Below are 19,879 nucleotides of genomic sequence, written 5' to 3' on the forward strand. Positions count from 1 at the left end.
GGCATTGACATTGGCTGTTCCTGGGTGGTGAGGAGCTAAGAATTGGTCACTTTTTCCTAGCACTTGTGAACAGCACCAGAAAAATCACAAGTATCATCCATAGTGAACAGAAAAAAGCCACTATGTGGGATTTCCAGGAAGGCGCTGTTCCGTCCCTTCAGCCTCGGCCCTGAGGGTCGCAGGCTTGGCCGTGTTCTATTTAGTTTGGACTGAAGGGAGAGGGACGTGAGCACTGTGGGGGTGGGGGAGTGGTAAAAACAAGAGTTGTTGGTTTTAAAGGTTTTTGAAGAGAGGACATTTCCCTGCTTGTAATGTCTAAGAGGGGTTGCAGCGGTATGGTAGCCATACATTTCTCAACTTTTATCCTGGCTAGTCTAAATCATCAGAAAGCAACATATCCCATCTGCAGCCCCAATGTCCCAAGGAGCCTTTCAGGCCTGTGCCGGCGCTCAAAGCTTTGGCTTGTGCAAAGCTGCAGGTGGAGAAAGCCCTGCACTGCGGATACGTCTGGGCTGAGGAGGTTGCTCATTAGGTTCTTCAGTGCCCTTTGTATTATATTTGGACACTGATTACAAATTCCTTTCCAAGCTCAAGACTGGGAAAAAAGTCTCTCTCCTCTGATGAACTGATCATTTGTGTTTCTCATACCCTTTCTAGAACTAGGCCAGTCTCTTAGGCAGGACAAATGAGCGTAAGGAGAATCAACAGCGGATGCTCTGCTGTGTTTCCCAGTGGAGACTGCTGACTGCAGAAAGCCATCGATTTCTATAAAACAGCGAGATACCCCGGGAGCATCTGGCTTACCATCAGCAGCTTCCTTTGATGGGGGTTAGGAGCTCAAAACCCTAAAATGAAGTGCTCATCAACAGTCATTTCTTGTCTATACCATCCCGAATTATCAAAAAGCAAACCACTCTGGCCAGAATCTAGTAGTTTTTCTTCCATCTGTGTTCCTGTTCTACCCTTTGTTGAGGCTCTTCCCCAAATTAACCATAAAACATATTGTTTAAAGAATTGCTCTCTTGCCTGCAGACTCTATCCTCCTCTCTCTAATGTTTTCTTTAGCTACTTCTGGCTTTTGCAGACACTTGCTCCCTGAGAATTCCCTGGTGACTTTATGAATTGTCATCAGAAATTCTAAATCTCTGTGGCAGGATCTAGCCTCCAAGGACTTGTCCGAAGCCAGCAGCTTCTGCCAGTGCATGGGGTTGTGTCTGCAGAGGGAGATTAACCGGGAAAGATCTGTTTCTGAAATATATGTGGGTGGCCAAGGGATGGGAGGGCAGGGGGACTGTGAAGGCCCAGGGGAGGGTCAGGTTGGTTCCAGCAGCGAGAGGCTCGCCCTGCAGAGCATCTGTTATCTCCATGAGCCTTCATGACTGGCATCTTGGGAGTTTTGTCTATAGCTGAAGGGTTTCCTCTAGAAATTATGCTTATTTGAATCCTTTTGTATAGAATTTTTTCCTGAAATACCTTGTACATTACCATGCTGTCTTACCCCGAGAATGATCTGCAAAGGGACTTATTCAAATTTGTATCTAGTGTGAACTCTGAGATATATTAGGTGCTCAATAAATATTGTTGGGTGAAAAACTGATAATTTCATTAGAAAAATAATTCTGATTATTTCTTATTGCAGTGTCGATACTTTAGAAAATATAGGTAATCAAACAGTAGGGATTTCCTGTTGGGGAAAGGAAGGACTCGACGGCAGGGAGCTCTGATGGATACGGGCAGAGCCTGCCTTCCAGCTCTACCACAGCCTCTGCACAGTGGGAGCTTCATTTTGATGCTTGTAAAATGTCATCTCATGAGCAGGTTTTGTGTTTTTATGAGATGACTTCTTGTTCGTGTTTTTAAATAAATTGAAATTGTTCTGGAATTTTAAAAAATCAAGCTTATTTAAAAAATTCAATATATACAATAGAACACACTATTATAAATGCAGCTAGGTGAGTTCTGACACATGTGTATGCCATGTCGTGTCTGCCTGAATGAAGATGAGACCATTTCCATCACTTTGGAAACTTCCTCATGCCCCTTTGTAGATAGTGCTCCTCTACTTTTTTTTTTTTTTTTTTTTTTGAGATGGAGTCTTACACTGTCACCTAGGCTGTAGTGCAGTGGCATGATCTTGGCTCACGGCAATCTCCGCCTCCTGGGTTCAAGCAATTCTCCCCCTTCAGCCTCCTGAGTAGCTGGGACTATATGCGTGCACCGCCACACCCAGCTAATTTTTTTGTGTTTTTAGTAGAGACGGGGTTTCACCATGTTGGCCCGGATGGTCTTGATCTTCTGACCTTGTGATTTGCCCACCCTGGCCTCCCAAAGTGCTGGGATTACAGGTGTGAGCCACCGCGCCCGGCCGTGTTCCTCCTCTTTACTCCAGGCACCCACCGATCTGACTTCATCACTGTGGATTTGTTTTGCTGATTCAATAACTTCCTATGAATGGAGTCATGATATGTACTCTTTTTATCCCCATCAACATTTGATCTAGGATTCACCCACATTTCAACTGAGTTTTGAATACTGCAAAAGGGTTACACTAGCAGAGGAAGTGTGGGGGCATTGCACAGATGAAGATAAAAAGAGCAGAGGGAGCTTGAGAGACCAGAATGAGTTTAGAGTGTCCCAGGCATGCAGTCTGAGGGGGCAGTCGCAGGAGCCTACTGTGGCTGAAAGGGTGGACAGTGTTGAATTTTGCCTGAGCCCTGCAGTCTTGGAAAACAGTCTGGTCTAGAATTTTGAAAGATACAAAGGAAATAAACTTGGGGAATGAGAGAGAACAGGGGATGTTGATTGATTCCCATTATCTTATTGCCCAGGGGAAAACCCCAGCAGATATCTGTGCTGACTTCCTTGGGTAACCAAATCATTTCGGGGAACTTAGGGTTATCATCAGCACTGGTGATGGTTCTGGGGCACGAACATGCTCTCAGGCCTGCTGACCATTGCCCCCGATCTAAATGCTGAAGACAGCTGTGCCTCTTATGTTCTTGAGTCTGTTTGTCTGTTTTTTGTTTTTTTTTTTGAGACAGAATCTTGCTCTGTCGCCGGGCTGGAGTGTGTGGCATGGTCTTGGCTCACTGCAACCTCTGCTTCCTGGGTTCAAGTGATTTTCCTGCTTCAGCCTCCCAAGTAGCTGGGATTACAGGCATGAGCCACTATGCCCAGCTAAGTTTTGTATTTTTAGTAGAGACGGGGTTTCACCACATTGAGTGGGCTGGTTTTGAACTCCTGACCTCAAATGATCCCCTCCTCCTCAGCCTCCCAAAGTGCTGGGATTATAGGTGTGAGCCACCATGCCCGGCCTTGAGTCTGCTTTTAACAGTGATCCTGTCTCTTGCTGCCCATGGTCTCTACTTCCAGTTGGTGTCCTTCCTTAGTTGACCTCTCTGGTTTCTCAATTTTGTTCTTCCAGGTTTGCAGTGGGCCATAATGATCAGAAAACTCTGTTCTAAAATGTCCCTGAGAAGGTCTTGAGTGTGTTCCAGAGGGGACTCCCCGGAGTACTAGTGCATAGTTTCCTCTTGCTGCATATCAGGTTGGGGGAGTTGTTGGTAAGCCTGAGTCCAGGCAGGTGTGGTATTGCTTGCTGCTTTTCATGAGTGCTGTTTCCCAGGATCCGTGGTTGAGGTCATTGTCAGCTGTTTGTCATTTCCTTGTTCGATCGTGATATAAAGTTGAGGAGATGTGTGTGATCTCATTGTGGCTGGAATCAGGGCGTGGCCTGTGGTGAATTCTGTCACTTTGCTCAGTTATCGTCACGTCTTTAATCCTGATAATCCCATCTGTATAATAGATTCCATCATGCTGGTGGATCTGGTGAAATGTGTTTTTGTTGCTTACCTGGGAGGAGTTTCTCCTTTGTTATGACTGTGATTTTTGCTGCACTCCCCTCCTCCCCGCCTCGCTTCCTCCTCTGCTTACTGCTGGATTTCTCTCCCGTAGGATCTGGTGGTGATGGGGGCGCCAGGGTCATTTTATTGGGCCGGAACCATCAAAGTGCTGAACCTTACGGACAACACCTATTTAAAACTGAACGACGAAGTGATCATGAGCAGGCGGTACACCTATCTGGGTGAGTACTCAGAGAGGGCACAGGTAAGAAAGGAGAAACGGGAGTGATTCCCAGCAGATTCACAAATCATTGCTTTACTGTTGGAAAGAGGAGTGAGTTGGCTTTGATGCCTGTCGTTCTCATGACTTCATGACTTCCCTCTTTAGCCAGGGCATCTTCACATCTGGCTCCACACACGGAAGGCAGAGAGGAAGACAAAGAGGGGAACTGAATTAAAACTGTGCATTTTCTTGAGCTCCTGACCTCAGGTGATCCACCCACCTCGGCCTCCCAAAGTGCTAGGATTACAGGCGTGAGCCACCGCGCCCGGCCTTAAAGCTGTGCATTTTCATTAAAAAGCTGACAGTTGAACCTCCAGGGAAATAAACATTTGATTTTCTCATTTTCTCAGTTGCTGAGGTTCAGATGGTCAGGTACAAATGAGCGCGACGGAGTCTTGATTTTCCACGGCGTCCCTTTGAATAGAGTCCCTGCTTTCTGCTCACAAAACTGGCTGCAAATAGAAAAGAGCCAGAAATTATGACAGATGGCAACCTAATGCTGAAGGTTAATTCAAGGCTCAGAAAAATTTCTCTTCTTTTCTTAACTCTCTTCATCTTCTGGAAAGAAAATAGACACAATTTAATTTAGCCATCAGGCAGAACGACACTGCGGCAAGGGCCATGCCCATGTAAGAGCAGACATAGGCCGTCTTTGCTTGTGTGGATGACAATTACACGACTCTTTTCTTTAATGCATGCCCTAAATGCTATAATTCTGGATTGGAAACGCAGCTAAATTTAGGAGACCTAGTGATGACACACAGTGCTGTTTCACGCTCACGACACGTCGCTTGCAGGGGAAGGCTCTGACTCCGTGTTTGCATAGAGTCGCTGGGAACTTCTTGTTAAACGTGGGTAGGGAGTTGTTGACTTGCCTTTCCCCTTCTAACTACAAGTTTTTTGCCTGGTAGCAGAGACCCAACAATCCTTCTATTCTCGGGTGTTTGCTCCGAGAGGCACCCAGCTGCCTGGTGCTACTGATTAAGCGTTTAGCCTCTGCCTATAGCATTTACCCTCTGCCAGGCTCTGTGTATTATTTCTTTTAATACCTGAAACAACCTTATGAAGTAGCTATTATTATCTACATTTTATAGATAAACTGAGGAGCAAAGAAGTTATATATCTTGTCAAGGTCACATGGCTCCTAAGTAGCAAAATTGGGGTATGAGCCCATGGTTTCTGAGTACAGAGTCTAAATGCTGAGCTGCCTTCCCTGTGGGTATGGCTGAGAGGGCACCTGTCACTGCTGCTGTGCCTCTCACTGGGCTGGGAGCACCTTGAAGGCAACATGTGGGATTGTGTCTCACATTTCCCAGACTTGGAGTAGTGCTTGGTGTACAGTAGGAACTCAACACGTATTCACTGAATCAGCGAATGGAGAGAGGACAGAAGAAAGCCCAGTTTGGTTGATGGCTTTGGGGTCTAGGACAGCTCCTTTGAAGCTCAGGGCCTGTGGTTTTTCCCCTGTATACACAACAGAGGCCCTTATCTGCTGCAGGATTATCAAGCGTGAGTCCAGGCTCTGATCTTACTCGGAATACTCTCAAGTACTATCAGTCTCCAGTCTGAGAAATCAGCCACATGGTGAGGAACAGTTGATCGTGACATGATGTCATCTCAAAACTCAACTTATAATGACATTAGCGTTAGAGGGTGATGAGTTTGGGGACTGTATGGCAGTCTGTACAGGATTTCTGCTGGCCAGAGGAGAGCTTCCAGCCTGCTAGCAAGGCTCTTAGAAAGGAGGAGACATTGAAGCTAAGCTTAGGCAACCTTTTCCTTTGTTTCTAGGTTCCTTTTGCATCCATATATTTTCACTGACCACCTACCCACCTACCCACCCATCCACCCATCCACCCAACCGTCTACTCAACCACCCATCTACCTACCGACCCACGGACAGCTTCTTTTGCCTTGTCGGAGGGAGTGTGGTTAACAACAGGGGCTTTACACACAGATTGGATTGGAGTCTTGCTGTGTGATCTTAGGCATGTTGTGTAACAGGTTTTTCTGTTTCCATAGCTGTAAAATGGAGGGAACAGTCGTGCCTTCTTCATAACGCTGTTAGACTGAAAGGGATACCTAAAGACATACACAAACATGTCGGTAGCAACTTTGTTTATAATAATCCCAACCTGGAAACAACCTGAATGCCCAGCAACAGAATAAACACGTGACATGTTTACGTAACGGGACATTGCTCAACAACAAAAAACAAACTGCTGCTTAAAGATGTGGATGAGTGTCACAGGTGTTATGTGGAGTGAAGTTCTAGAAAAGGCAAGCATAATATCCGGTGACAGAAATCAGAATAGTGGGGCCGGGCACGGTGGCTCACGCCTGTAATCCCACCACTTTGGGAGGCCGAGGCAGGTGGATCACGAGGTCAAGAGATCAAGACCATCCTGGCCAACATGGTGAAACCCCGTCTCTACTAAAACTACAAAAATTAGTTAGTTGTGGTGGTGCATGCCTGTAGTCTCAGCTACTCAGGAGGCTGAGTTTGGAGATTAGCTTGAACCCTGGAGGGGGAGGTTGTGGTGAGCTGAGATCACACCACCACACTCCAGACTGGGCGACAGAGTGAGACTCCATCTCAAAAAAACAAAAAAAAGAATCATGTCTACCTGTGTGGGGCATGAGGGAACCCTCTGGGACTATGGTTCTGAGGCTATAGCCACTTTCTTGCTCTGGGTGGTGGCTGCCTGGCTCCGCACATGTGTACACGTTCATTGAGTTCCATACGTCAGATATGTGTACCTTACTGCATGAAAACTACACCTTGAAAGGAAGAAAACAGATATGTAATATTTATACAGTACTTGTCCCGAAGAGGACACCCAGAAAGCCCTCTTTCCTGCCCTAATGTCCTCGTGAACATGACTTTTTGTGAGATGAGAGCCATTTCAGCATGAGAAGGCTGACAGCTGCAATTTTTTTCCCTGGTTGTTTGTGTTCCAAGCTTAGGGGGGCATGCTTGAGAAACATTTTCCTCTGATGGATTTCCCCCCCTTCCCTTCTTTCTCAACCCTGTGCTTGGTTTCTGCCCGTCCTGTTCAGGCTACGCAGTGACCGCTGGACACTTCTCTCAGCCGTCCACCACCGACGTGGTAGGAGGTGCCCCACAGGACAGAGGCATCGGCAAGGTGAGGGGAGACGTCTGTGGAATAACTGGGGTCAGACAGAAGAGGGGAACATGCTGTCCCTTGTGCAGAGGTTTGCCAGCTGATGTTGGCCTGAACATCCTACTGGGCGGCTGGTGGGCAGGTAATGAGGAACCCCTGACTGCCCCACTCTGTTTGAAAGCTTCCCTTGAAAGCTCAGAGTGTGAGTAGTACTCTCATTTCCTGCACACTCTCATTTGAGGTTTTTCACAGCTGCCTCTGTGTGTGTGTGTGTGGTGTGTGGTGTGTGCTGTGTGTGTGTGGTGTGTTTTTGTGTGTGTGTGGTGTGTGTGTGTAGTGTGTGGTTTTTTTTGGTGTGGGGAGTGTGTGTGGGGTGTGTGTTTGTGGTTGTGTGTGTTGTGTGTATGTGTGTGGTGTGTGTGTGGTGTATGTGTGGTGTGTGTATGGTATGTGTGTGTGATGTGTGGTGTGGGTGTGTTGTATGTGGGTGTGGTGTGTGTTTGTGGTTGTGTGTGTTTGGTGTGTTGTGTGTGTGTTGTGTTGTGTGATGTGTGTGTGTTGTGTGTGTAGTGTATGTGTGTTGTGTGTGTATGTGTGGTGTGTGTGGTGTGTGTGGTATATGGGTGTGTTGTGTGTGTGTGTGTTTGTGTTGTGTTGTATGTGTGTGTGTGTTGCGTTGTGTGGGGGGTGTGTGTGGTGTGTGTGTGTGGTGTGTGTATGTGTGGTGTGTATATGTGTAGTGTGTGTGTGGTGTGTGTTTGTGGTTTGTGTGGGGTATTGTGTGTGTTGTGTGTGTGGTGTGTATGTGATGTGTGTGTGTGTGGTGGGTGTGTTGTGTGTGGGTGTGGTGTGTGTTTGTGGTTGTGTGTGTTTGTGTGTTGCGTTGTGTGTTGTGTGTGTGGTGTGTGTGTATGTGTGGTATGTGTGTATGTGTGTGTGGTGTGTGTGTGTGGTGTATTGTGTGTGTTTTGTGTGTGTGGTGTGTGTGTGTGTGTAATTTATAAGACTGAGCCCTGGCCTCATGGTGTCCTTCAAAAGAATGGCATTTAGTGCTGTGCAACTTCGAATCCCAAACCCTTCCCAAGTCTGGCTTTGACTTAATGGAGCTAGATCTAGTCCCAGATATCTCTGTGGCTTTATTTATGCCCCAAATTATTCTCCTATTTATTTCCCCAGTGTTTTAGAAGGAACATTGAATTCCCAAGACAGGTTCAGCCCAAAGGCTGGACTGGAAATATGTGGGCCTGGCTTTCCCTAAACTACAGTATCTGCCCAAAGACCCAGCCCTGAATCTAGGGCTGACTGAATTCCTTTGGGAAGCATGACCTCTGAGAGGCCTGAATTGTGAACTCTGCTCGTTGGTTCTTGAGCATGAAGGTACAGGAAATGCAGACTGAGTAGGTCCAGATGGCTCAGGAACCCACATTTTTAAGAAGCTCCATGGGGGGGTTATCTGATGGGAGAGACTGAGTGAACAGGGGAGTGAACTTTGGATCTGAGCCCCTAGGGATAGACCTGTGATAGAGTCTGGTCCTATCTCCCAAGGCTTGGAGAAGTGGAATCTGGATTCTGGATTGGCACAGATGAGCTGAGACCACTGGTAATTGGAGCCTTCAGCCAGGAGGTCAGGGTGATCAGGGAGCTGATGAAATTTCTAGCTGACTAGGCTTGACTAAGGGTCATTTCCATGGATCCCCCCTGGGCAGAGGTTAGGAGCTGTGCTCATGTTTCTGGAGCATGTGCCTCCCTCCTCCCTAACACTGATGCTGTGGAGAGAGGTTCTTCGAAACTGAAACCAGATCAACCAGGACCCTGAGCCGGCAGGGAGGAGGGATCATGCAGGTGACCTTCCATCACATCAAGAAGGAGGTGGTTCTTTTCAAGTTGCGTGAATTTCTCTACATAGTAGAGAAAGACGCACTAAGAGCCGTTTGCATTGATTCTGTCTTCTTCGGGAGGGGCTGCAGGCTCCCAGGCATCTCTGTAGAAATGGTAAAAATGCCTACCTCTAGTTCACAGTCATGCGGGTGCCTCTATGCTAACGATAGCAGCTTTCTTTTCTCCCTAATTGGAGGAAACACGATCCAGTTTTGTAGTTTTCCCTTCAGATGACTGCAATGAGCTTCGTAGTCCCTGTCAAGTCTTAATGGGACCCCCCCCCACAAACCCCTCTCATTGGCTGTCTGGGGAATGCAGGGTATAAAGTAAAAAAAAAAAAAAGAGGAAAATGGCATTTATAACTGATAGAGCCAGACAGCGGGAATACTGGACCCAGTTAACAAAGTACAAAAAATGCTTCTTTCAGTTAGACCACCTGAGAGGCACGGGGGAAACCTGTCACAGTGGCAAAGCTGCTGACAGTTCCACATTCCCAGGGACTGGGGCGAGTCCCAGGGACCCCAGGGTGGACCTCTGGCCTTGAGGATTTCGGTGGTTATTCCAGTGCCAGGGCACAAAAGCACTCACACTAAGATGGCAGTTCCTTATCTCATGGGAAGGTTACTTACACTGGTTCTCATGAGACACTCTTCCCACAAGATGTCATCTGAACAAAGAACTTTCATAGCCAAGTACATTTAGGAAGTTAAATGTCAGTGATCGTCTTTGCAGTGGAGACGCATAGTTCGCATGAACATGGGAAGGCTCTAAAAAGTTCCACAGTCAAGGAGTTTACTTGACGTTTAACTCCGCAGTTCCCAAACGAAACTCCTGTTTACCCAGGCAGATCGCATGACTCTCATGCTACGTGAAATCACTTTGGGACCCTGCTTCGTCTGCAGTACTCACCTCCGTCCATCCCTTTGTCTTCTGTTGAAATGCCTGTTAAAGCCCCACTAGGAATAAAGGCCAATCCATGCCACCAACTAATTTTAAAAAAAAGGAATAAACGAAATATTTCAAGAAACAAAATCCTAGCTTTTTCTCAAATGTGAGTTGTTTACTTGTAATTTCGAAGCTCCCTGGGTCCTACTGTGTGTGGCTTTCATGAGCAGTGTGGTTCAGGAGCAGCGGAGGTGATTTCTGCCTCTGGATTGAAGGACACTTTTCTTTGCAGGGTTGGTAAAATGACAGCTGACTTCTTCATGGTCATCAGCGAGCGTAGGCACGACTGCTGTGCACCTGGCGCTGAAGCTTTTAAATAGGATTCCCAGGAGGATGCTGATAAATATCTTTGATCATTGATTTCATCCTAATTAGATTTTTTTTTTAATTCCATAGGTTTATATTTTCAGAGCCGACCGAAGATCAGGCACCTTAATTAAGATCTTTGAAGCATCAGGTAAAAAGGTGAGGTTCTTGGTATAAGTGACTATTTTTTAATTTGAAAGGTGTGATCATGTGGGAGTCTGTTCTTTTTAGAAAATTGTGCCCTACGTTTATATGGCAGTGCTGTCTGCTTGTTGGTATCTTTACCTTCTCAATGGTGTGTAAAACCTGTATGTTCGTGGGACTCATGCTCCCTTTAGGAGACATTCTGTAGCAAGATGAGTTATATGTGGCCCAGTTACAGCACAGGGTTTTAAGAGATTGTCCATAGTTCAGACTGTCAACAAAGGGACTCATGCTCTGTCTGTCGGCCTCCATTCCTTTCCCAACGCATCTCCACCTCCAGAATCAGGTACAGTTGAGTACAGGTGGCAGGAGATGCTTCTCACTGAACCTGTTTCACCAGCCCGACATTACCCGCTTCCGGAATCCTCAGCCTTCAAGTGTCATTGCCAAGGTGACTCTTGCCACACAAAGAAAATCCAAACACAAGTTGCCCAATTCCTCTTATAACCTTGAAGCAGAAATAGCTCAGGGTACGGCCCTAAAGCTAGTTCCAGGTGAGGTTACGCTGCCTGGGTTCTCCCCATCTTGCCCCGAATCCTCTATCTGCTTTCTGAAAGTTTCCATTATACTGCCTTGTCATCTAAAATTAAGCCAGCTAGAGAGTCCTGAGACTGATAAGCAGCAGTTTTCATGGGCTTCCCAGTCATGCACCCCTTGTGTGGCTTAGGTCAGCAGGACTGTTGGGCTGAGCTTGGCTACTCTAAGGGACACAAGTTTGGGTTGGGAGCTGTGGGGGGTAATTTGGAGGCTGGTCTCGGTGGAGGCCTTTGTGGGATCTGGGAAGAAGCATAGGATGTCTGGGACATGGGAGGAAGATCCCAGAAGCTAGGAGAATGCCAGAAGGCAATTTTATCTACCACTACTCTGCAAAAAGGGAAAAAACCGTTTCCTTCCTTGGCCACGTGCCTCCTTAATTCTGTTCCTGCTGAGTTAGAACTGCCTGGGATCCTTCCATGTGGTTCTGATGGTGAATCATATTCCGAGTTCCAGAAATCCCATTCAAGTAGACCTTTGTGCAGTTTTAATAATCCAACAGGTATACTCAGGGTATCATTGTCATTATCTTTTGAATGAAAAAGTGCATCACCAAACTTGGTTTTGCATTCTTCCTCGGAACGGCTCTGTCTTCCCCTGAGAACTCTGCTGGCTTGTGTTACTTTAACATTTCCAAAACCCCAAAGCAACAACACTGGAAAATGACCGTGAGCCATTCTGCAAAAAGGTTTTCCAAGCACCCCTAAAGTTAGAAAAGAAGTACCTTCATGCTATTTGTGATTTACGAAAGAGAGTCCCAGAGAGCATGTAGGACGTGAGTGGAACTAAGGCTAACATTTTAGATCTTTTGCAGAAGATAGCAAATGGGTGACCGTGTCTACCATAGAAACAAACTCCCTCTTCCCTTCAAATGCACCTGGGTTTGAAAGCCTAAAGGGAAAGGATTTCTGCATCTCCCCGCCACCCCAGCTTTTTTTTTTTTTTTTTTTGAGACAGAGTCTCATTTTGGCATGATCTTAGCTCACTGTAACCTCTGCCTCCTGGACCCAAGCCATCCTCCCACCTCAGCCTCCCAAGTAACTTGGACCACAGACATGCTCACCATGCCCAGCAGTTTTGCATTTTTTTTTTTTTTTTTTTTTTTTTTTTGGAGAGATGGGGTTTTACCATGTTGCCCAGGCTGGTCTCAGACTCCTGGGCTCGAGGGATCCATCCACCTTGGCCTCCCAGAGTGCTGGGATTACAGGCATGAGCCACTGCACCCAGCCAAGGCTTATTTAAAGTGAATTGTGGCGCTCAAACGTGCCCATCACCTTGTTCTCTGAGTATCTTTGTGTTCACTTGTAGCTGTGCCTCCCAAACGGCTCTTTCTTCCCAGCCCTACTTGCTGCCTGTGCCCTGGGCAGGCCCAGTTAATGCCTGTTGCCCTGGAGTAATTAACGGTCTGTAGTTGTCCCTGTGTCCTTGAAAACCTCTTGGTCTGGATGATAACCTGTGCTCAAGTTGGTCAGGTTTTGGGGAGTAGATCTGAGAGCTGGCAGCGCAAGCAGGGTGAGGTTGACCTCTGGGAACCTACTTGTCCGAACTTCCTCAAGCCTTTTGCCATTGAGTCCCAGGACAGGTTCAGGCCTGAATGTGTGCTTGGATGTCCTCGTCATACCAAGATCCTTCAGGTTCCCTGAGAAGGGACAGAAGGGCCCAGGTCTTCAGCCTCCTGGCTTCATAGCCGTTTGACCTTTTCTTTTCGTCAGGGCTCCTCTGGCCCCAACCTTTGCACCATTCCGTAGACACCCCTTCTTTCTGCCACTCACAGCCCTGTACCTTCACTTCCTCCTAGTGTCTCCAGCTTGCTTTACCCTGTCATCATCACCCTGCCTTTGAAATACACCATGACCTTGCTTTATATAGTGGATTCTGCTTCTCGCCAGAAGAAATGAAACATTCATGTCTTTCTGGCTTCTCCATTACCTCCTGCGAAAGGACACGACCCCAGGCTTTCGAATGATGCCTTTAGCTTTAGCCTATGTCCAGAGCCACGTAGACAGGAGGGTTCTAACTCAGCAAACCACCGGTTTACTTCTGCTTCCGCTTGGCTAGAATTTGGCCAGATAGTTCTGCATCCTGGCTTCCCATAGGAAACAAGAAAACAAAAAAAAAAAAACCCAGTTCTTGTCTTTATTGGTTGACTTTCTCCAAATAGTGCATATAAGAAATCACCTACATGTGCGCAGTTCACATGTTAATAGAGACACACATCTCCACATTTCCAGGCAGACGGGAGCTCTGATCATTGGATGCTCACCCCAACGCATGTCATTGCCATACTGAAGTTTTATTGAATTAATGGAGTATGTGAAACATTTGTATTTTAAAACTTAGATAGGAAACTTCACATACAGAGATTTCTGATTTAACATTGATGAAGAAGCCAAGTTAAATAGCCCTTTGGAATGAAACAAATAGTTCCCCTGGGGCTCAGCCAGCGAGTGCAGTCGGCAGCTTGGCTCTTTGGGACTTTGCCTGTGTCTCACTGACTTCTTTTACCAACGCTCAGATGGGGAGATTGGCAAGGCCACTGAATCAGTGACTTGCTGTTTCTTTCCTCTGCACCCTCTGTGACTGTAACCTTTTCCTGCTTCCTTCTCCCTTGAGAATGGGTAGCCAGAGTGGAGGGAGATGGCCTTGGCATATTGCTGGGGAAGGATTTCTGAGCGGCCACTACAAAGCCCTCCTGTGACCCTGTTAGCTGCAGGAAATAGATAGTCCTCCACCTCTCGCTCTCAACCTCCCTGGGTCAGGAAATAGATAGTCCTCCACCTCTCGCTCTCAATCTCCCTGGGTCAGCTGCCAACAAACTCCAACAGTAAAAGAAAAGGCTTTTTCATGTCTATAAAGCTGGGGCATTTTATTAGAAAACATTTATTTTAAAAGAATAATGCTTTTTCTTTTTTTCTTTCTCTTTTTTTTTATTTTTGAGATGAGTCTTGCTGTGTTGCTCATGCTGGAGTGCCGTGGTGTGATCTTGGCTCACCGCAACCTCTGCCTCCCGTGTTTAAGCGATTCTCCTGCCTCAGCCTCCCAGGTAGCTGGGACTATGGGTGCCTGCCTCCACACCCACTAATTTTTGTATTTTTAATAGAGGTGGGGTTTCACCATGGCCAGGCTGGTCTCGAACTCCTGACCTTGTGATCTACCCACCGCGGCCTCCCAAAGTGCTGGGATTGTAGGCGTGAGCCACTGCGCCTGGCCCCCCTTTTTTTAAGTAGAGGTTGCAAACTGATAGCCTTTGGAAAGAATACAGTCTGCAGATGCTTTTATTTGGCCTGCACAGTATTTGTTATTGTTTTTACACATGAAGAAGTTGCGAGCATTTAAAACAATGGCACTTTAAATAAAGTTTTAAACGTTTGGCTTCTTTTGGAAAAATGGAAAGGTTGGTCCTCCCTGGGTCAGCCTTCCTCTTGGTGGTGGTTAGCTGCAGCTGGGTAGAAGCTGCTCCTTTAGCCAGGCTGTGGGATCCAGGTTGCCACGGTCTCTGCCACTCCCTGTTGTTATGTAGACGTGGAAGATAAGTGTCACTTGCCACATTAATTGTTTTTCTTATGGCTGTTATGTCACCTGCCTGGATCCTGTTGGTATTTGGGTTTGAGACCCCTAATTAGCCTAATTTAAAGTCAATATTATCTTGCTCTGTTCCCTCATCAGTCAAACAGTCTTAAAAGTTGTACCTTTTTTTTTTGTCACTTCAGCTCATGCCTTCCTAACCAACCTTTAGCTCTGTGTGGGACTGGGAGAGAATAACTTGTTTCCCCATGTAACATCTATTTTCATGCCTTTCTTGTGTTGTGAGATTTCATATTCCTACTTGCTTAGCCTGGTCAAGTGTCTGATATAAGGGGCATTTTGATTATGGTTGTAACATATCTTCATAACCTTAGCTTGCATTTTTAAAAACAGTACCTCATTCTCTGGGCATCAATCTATGTATCTTCCCTTTGCCAGGACTCCAGGAATGGGGGACTCCAGGCCAGTTAGCTTTGTCTCCCATTGACTGGGGCCCTGCCTTGCTGCTGGAAGCTGGTATTTCACTCTTTGCTAGGCATTCTGGTTGATGGGGCAGCACAGCCATCCAGCCTCTAAAGGGTCAGGGAGCACATGTTTCCAAAGCCAGCGGGCTGGAGGAAAGAGGGCCCCCTTGTGTGACAGCAGACACTGAATGCTTTGTCACAACTTGACTTGGTTGCAGATGGGCTCTTACTTCGGCTCCTCCTTGTGCGCAGTTGACCTGAATGGGGACGGCCTCTCTGACCTGCTGGTGGGGGCCCCCATGTTTTCTGAGATCAGGGATGAGGGACAGGTCACCGTCTACATCAACAGAGGAAACGTGAGTACCAGGCTGGGCAACGTGGGGATGGGTGTTGGGGAGGGACATTTGTCCAGCAGGTAGTGGCTGGGCACCCCTCTGGGTGTGTCCTGGGCCACATTGCCCAGAGGAAATGAAAGTATGTGATTTCTGGTCCATTAATGGAAAGTTATACACAATGTTACAACTGCAGACACATGGGCCAAGGAGGACTAGTAATAATTGTCTCTCGAGTGCTTTCCACGCAGCAAGGACTCTTCTTCCTGATTTCTGTGAGAGATTTCCATTCAGTGTCCACATGGTGTCAAGCGTGCCTGTTTTTCAGATGAAAAAACTGAGGCCCAGAGTGGTTAGGTAATGTGTCCCAAGTCACACAGCTAAGAAGTGGGGCTGGGATTTGAACCTAGGCAAGCTGGTTCAGAGCTGGCATGCTTTGTCTCAAGGTTGTGCCGCCCCTCTAGGAGCATATGCACGTCTTCCCAGGGAAGCAGAAGAGGACGCAATGGCTGGGGAATCTTGAAGGAGTAGGAGTTGACAGACAGGCAGGGTGGGCTGGGGCGGAGCTCCCAGCGGGGAGCTGGGCAAGTGGGTTGGGGTGTGAGGCAGCAGCACCACTCAGTTCAGCATGGAGGGGCAGGGGACTGCGTGGGAGCCATAGTCTTTTTTTTCTTATCTTTTTTTTTTTTTTTTTGAGACAGAGTTTCACTCCATCACCCAGGCTGGAGTGCAGTGATGCAATCTTGGCTCACTGCAACCTGCTTTCCAGGTTTAAGTGATTCTCCTGCCTCAGCCTCCTGAGTAGCTGGGACTACAGGCACGTGTCACCACACTTGGTTAATTTTTGATGTGTTTTTAGTAGATATGGGATTTCACCATGTCAACCCAGGCTGGTCTCAAATTCCTGACCTCAAGTGATCTGTCCTCCTTGGCCTCCCTGGGATTGCAGATGTAAGCCACCATGCCCGGCCTCAAGTGATCTGTCCTCCTTGGCCTCCCTGGGATTACAGATGTAAGCCACCATGCCCGGCCTCAAGTGTTCTGTCCTCCTTGGCCTCCCTGGGATTGCAGATGTAAGCCACCATGCCCGGCCTCAAGTGATCTGTCCTCCTTGGCCTCCCTGGGATTGCAGATGTAAGCCACCATGCCCGGCCTCAAGTGATCTGTCCTCCTTGGCCTCCCTGGGATTGCAGATGTAAGCCACCATGCCCGGCCTCAAGTGATCTATCCTCCTTGGCCTCCCTGGGATTGCAGATGTAAGCCACCATGCCCGGCCTCAAGTGATCTGTCCTCCTTGGCCTCCCTGGGATTGCAGATGTAAGCCACCATGCCCGGCCTCAAGTGATCTGTCCTCCTTGGCCTCCCTGGGATTGCAGATGTGAGCCACCATGCCCGGCCTCAAGTGATCTGTCCTCCTTGGCCTCCCTGGGATTGCAGATGTGAGCCACCATGCCCGGCCTCAAGTGATCTGTCCTCCTTGGCCTCCCTGGGATTGCAGATGTGAGCCACCATGCCCGGCCTCAAGTGATCTGTCCTCCTTGGCCTCCCTGGGATTGCAGATGTGAGCCACCATGCCCGGCCTCAAGTGATCTGTCCTCCTTGGCCTCCCTGGGATTGCAGATGTGAGCCACCATGCCCGGCCTCAAGTGATCTGTCCTCCTTGGCCTCCCTGGGATTGCAGATGTGAGCCACCATGCCCGGCCTCAAGTGATCTGTCCTCCTTGGCCTCCCTGGGATTGCAGATGTGAGCCACCATGCCCGGCCTCAAGTGATCTGTCCTCCTTGGCCTCCCTGGGATTGCAGATGTGAGCCACCATGCCCGGCCTCAAGTGATCTGTCCTCCTTGGCCTCCCTGGGATTGCAGATGTGAGCCACCATGCCCGGCCTCAAGTGATCTGTCCTCCTTGGCCTCCCTGGGATTGCAGATGTGAGCCACCATGCCCGGCCTCAAGTGATCTGTCCTCCTTGGCCTCCCTGGGATTGCAGATGTGAGCCACCATGCCCGGCCTCAAGTGATCTGTCCTCCTTGGCCTCCCTGGGATTGCAGATGTAAGCCACCATGCCCGGCCTCAAGTGATCTGTCCTCCTTGGCCTCCCTGGGATTGCAGATGTGAGCCACCATGCCCGGCCTCAAGTGATCTGTCCTCCTTGGCCTCCCTGGGATTGCAGATGTGAGCCACCATGCCCGGCCAATAATTTTGATGTTCCCTATTCTGCAGAATCATGAAAGGGACGTAACAGGGACAGAAAGATGCCTCTGGCCTTCTGCAGCTGGTGTGGGGGAGTGGGTGGGGGCTGGGTTGGGGGCCAGCAGTGCATTGTGGAGGCAGGAGACCAGTGAGAAAGCAGTCTTTCCAGGATCCAGAAGTACAAGTATCCAATAGGAGGGAGGTGGTTCATAGAAAACGTCTGGTGCTGCCTGCCTTTTCTCCAACATCGGAAAATGCTGATGAGATAATCACTTGAAAAACAGTATAAAAACTGCGTGTACAACCAGTTCTTAAAAATATGCCAGATACATAGGGAATGTGAATAACGGCGCTCTGTTTAGTTTTATCTAAACATCTACCAGATACTGAAAATGTAATACTTTTCTAATAAAAAAAAAAAAGCCAGTCAAAGTGTACTGTTAAGAGTGTATGAGATGCTAGGTATCCCAGTCGGGAGAGGGCAGCGGTTTCGCTGTAATAAGTGGGCAGGTGCCAGAAAGGAGGAAGCAGTGAAAGGAGAACCAGGGACTGTCAGAGCCTTGTGTTGCCTCTGAGGTTTTCAGGCTCTTCAGGCAGCATCTAAAGGCAGATCTAAAACCGAGAGGCTTTGAGAGGCCAAGGCAGGAGGCTCACTTGAGGCCAGGAGTTCAAAACCAGCCTGGACAACATGGTGAAACGCCATCTCTACTAAAAACACACAAAAAAGGATCTAGAACCAGAAATACCATTTGACCCAGCAATCCCGTTACTGGGTGAATACCCAAAGGATTATAAATTATTCTACTATAAAGACACATGCACATGTATGTTTATAGCAGCACTATTCACAATAGCAAAGACTTGCAACCAACCTAAATACTCATCAAGGATAGACTAGTTAAAGAAAATGTGACACATATACATGGTGGAATACTATACAGCCTTCAAAAAGGATGAGCTCATGTCCTTTGCAGGGACGTGGATGAAGCTGGAAACCATCATTCTCGGCAAACTAACACAGGAACAGAAAACCGAACCCTGCATGTTCTCATAAGTAGGAGTCGAACAGTGAGAACACATGGGCATAAAGAGGGGAACATCACACACGGGCCTGTCGGGGGCTGGGGGGCTAGGGAAGGGAGAGCACTGGGAGAAATACCTAATGTAGATGACAGGTTGATGGGTGCAGCAAACCCCCATGGCACGTGTATACCTATGTAACAAATCTGCATGTTCTGCACATGTACCCCAGAACTTAAAGTATAAAAAACAAAAAACAAAAAATATCAGCCAGGTGTGGTGGTGCTTGCCTGTGGTCCCAGCTGAGGCCTAGGTGGGAGGATTGCTTGAGTCCAGACAGTGGAAGCTGCAGTGAGTCGTGATCATGCCACTGTACTCCACCCTGGGTGACAGACAGAGCTTATCAATCAGTTAATCAATTAGTCAACAAGCCAACAAGCAAGGTACAGTGGTGGTTGCCTGTAGTCCTAGCTATCCAGGAGGCTGAGGTGAGAGGATCCCTTGAGCACAGGAGTTGGAGGTGGCAGTGAGCTATGATTGCACCACTACACTCCAGCCTTGGCGAGAAAGTGACTCTGATTCTCAAAAAATACAATACCTGGGAGGGAAGGTGCTTATTGGTACCTGTTGCAGGAGCCCTTGTCACCTGCATCCGCACTGACATTCCAGGAAGTCAGGGCAGGGTGCAGGGAGACATGAGGGGATATTCAATGGTGCCTGCTGTTACATTTGCAGGAGACTGAGACATTTGTGTGGGAGTCAGGTCCAACAGCCAGACTGTCTAAATCAGGAGGTGGATTCTTTAACTCTTCTTTTTCTTTTTTTTGAGACTGAGTTTTGCTCTTGTTGCCGAGGCTGGAGTGCAATGGTGCAATCTCAGCTCACAGCAACCTCTGCCTCCTGGGTTCAAGCGATCTGCCTCAGCCTCCCAAGTAGCTGGGATTACAGGCATGTGCCGTATTGCCTGACTAATTTTGTGTTTTTAGTAGAGATGGGGTTTCTCCATGTTGGTCAGGCTGGTCTTGAACTCCCAACCTCAGGTGATCTGCCCACCTTGGCCTCCCTAAGTGCTGGAATTACAGGCGTGAGCTAGTGCACCCTGCCAGGAGGTCGACTCTTGAAGCACAAGAATTCCCCCCAGACCTCCTTGGGCACAGTGTACCCACACACCCCGTGCCAACCAGCGTTTCTTGATGTTGTGTGGTTATTCTGAGTACCAGGGTATTCTCGTT

The 19,879-nt window shown here is 47.9% G+C and overlaps 1 protein-coding gene across 6 annotated transcripts in view; it reads left to right on the top strand.

The window, feature by feature from the left end:
• ITGA9 (integrin subunit alpha 9) overlaps window positions 1–19,879 on the top strand; it is a 375,338-nt gene that overhangs the window by 48,601 nt on the left and 306,858 nt on the right. For all 6 annotated transcript variants that reach the window (XM_035278480.3, XM_035278481.3, XM_054247151.2 and 3 more), the window contains 4 exons: window positions 3,955–4,084; window positions 7,186–7,271; window positions 10,470–10,538; window positions 15,325–15,462. In XM_035278480.3, the coding sequence (XP_035134371.3) occupies window positions 3,955–4,084; window positions 7,186–7,271; window positions 10,470–10,538; window positions 15,325–15,462 (423 nt within the window). The remainder of the gene's footprint in view (window positions 1–3,954; window positions 4,085–7,185; window positions 7,272–10,469; window positions 10,539–15,324; window positions 15,463–19,879) is intronic.

Source organism: Callithrix jacchus, chromosome 17 (assembly GCF_049354715.1).
Source record: "Callithrix jacchus isolate 240 chromosome 17, calJac240_pri, whole genome shotgun sequence".
Lineage (NCBI taxonomy): Eukaryota > Metazoa > Chordata > Mammalia > Primates > Cebidae > Callithrix > Callithrix jacchus.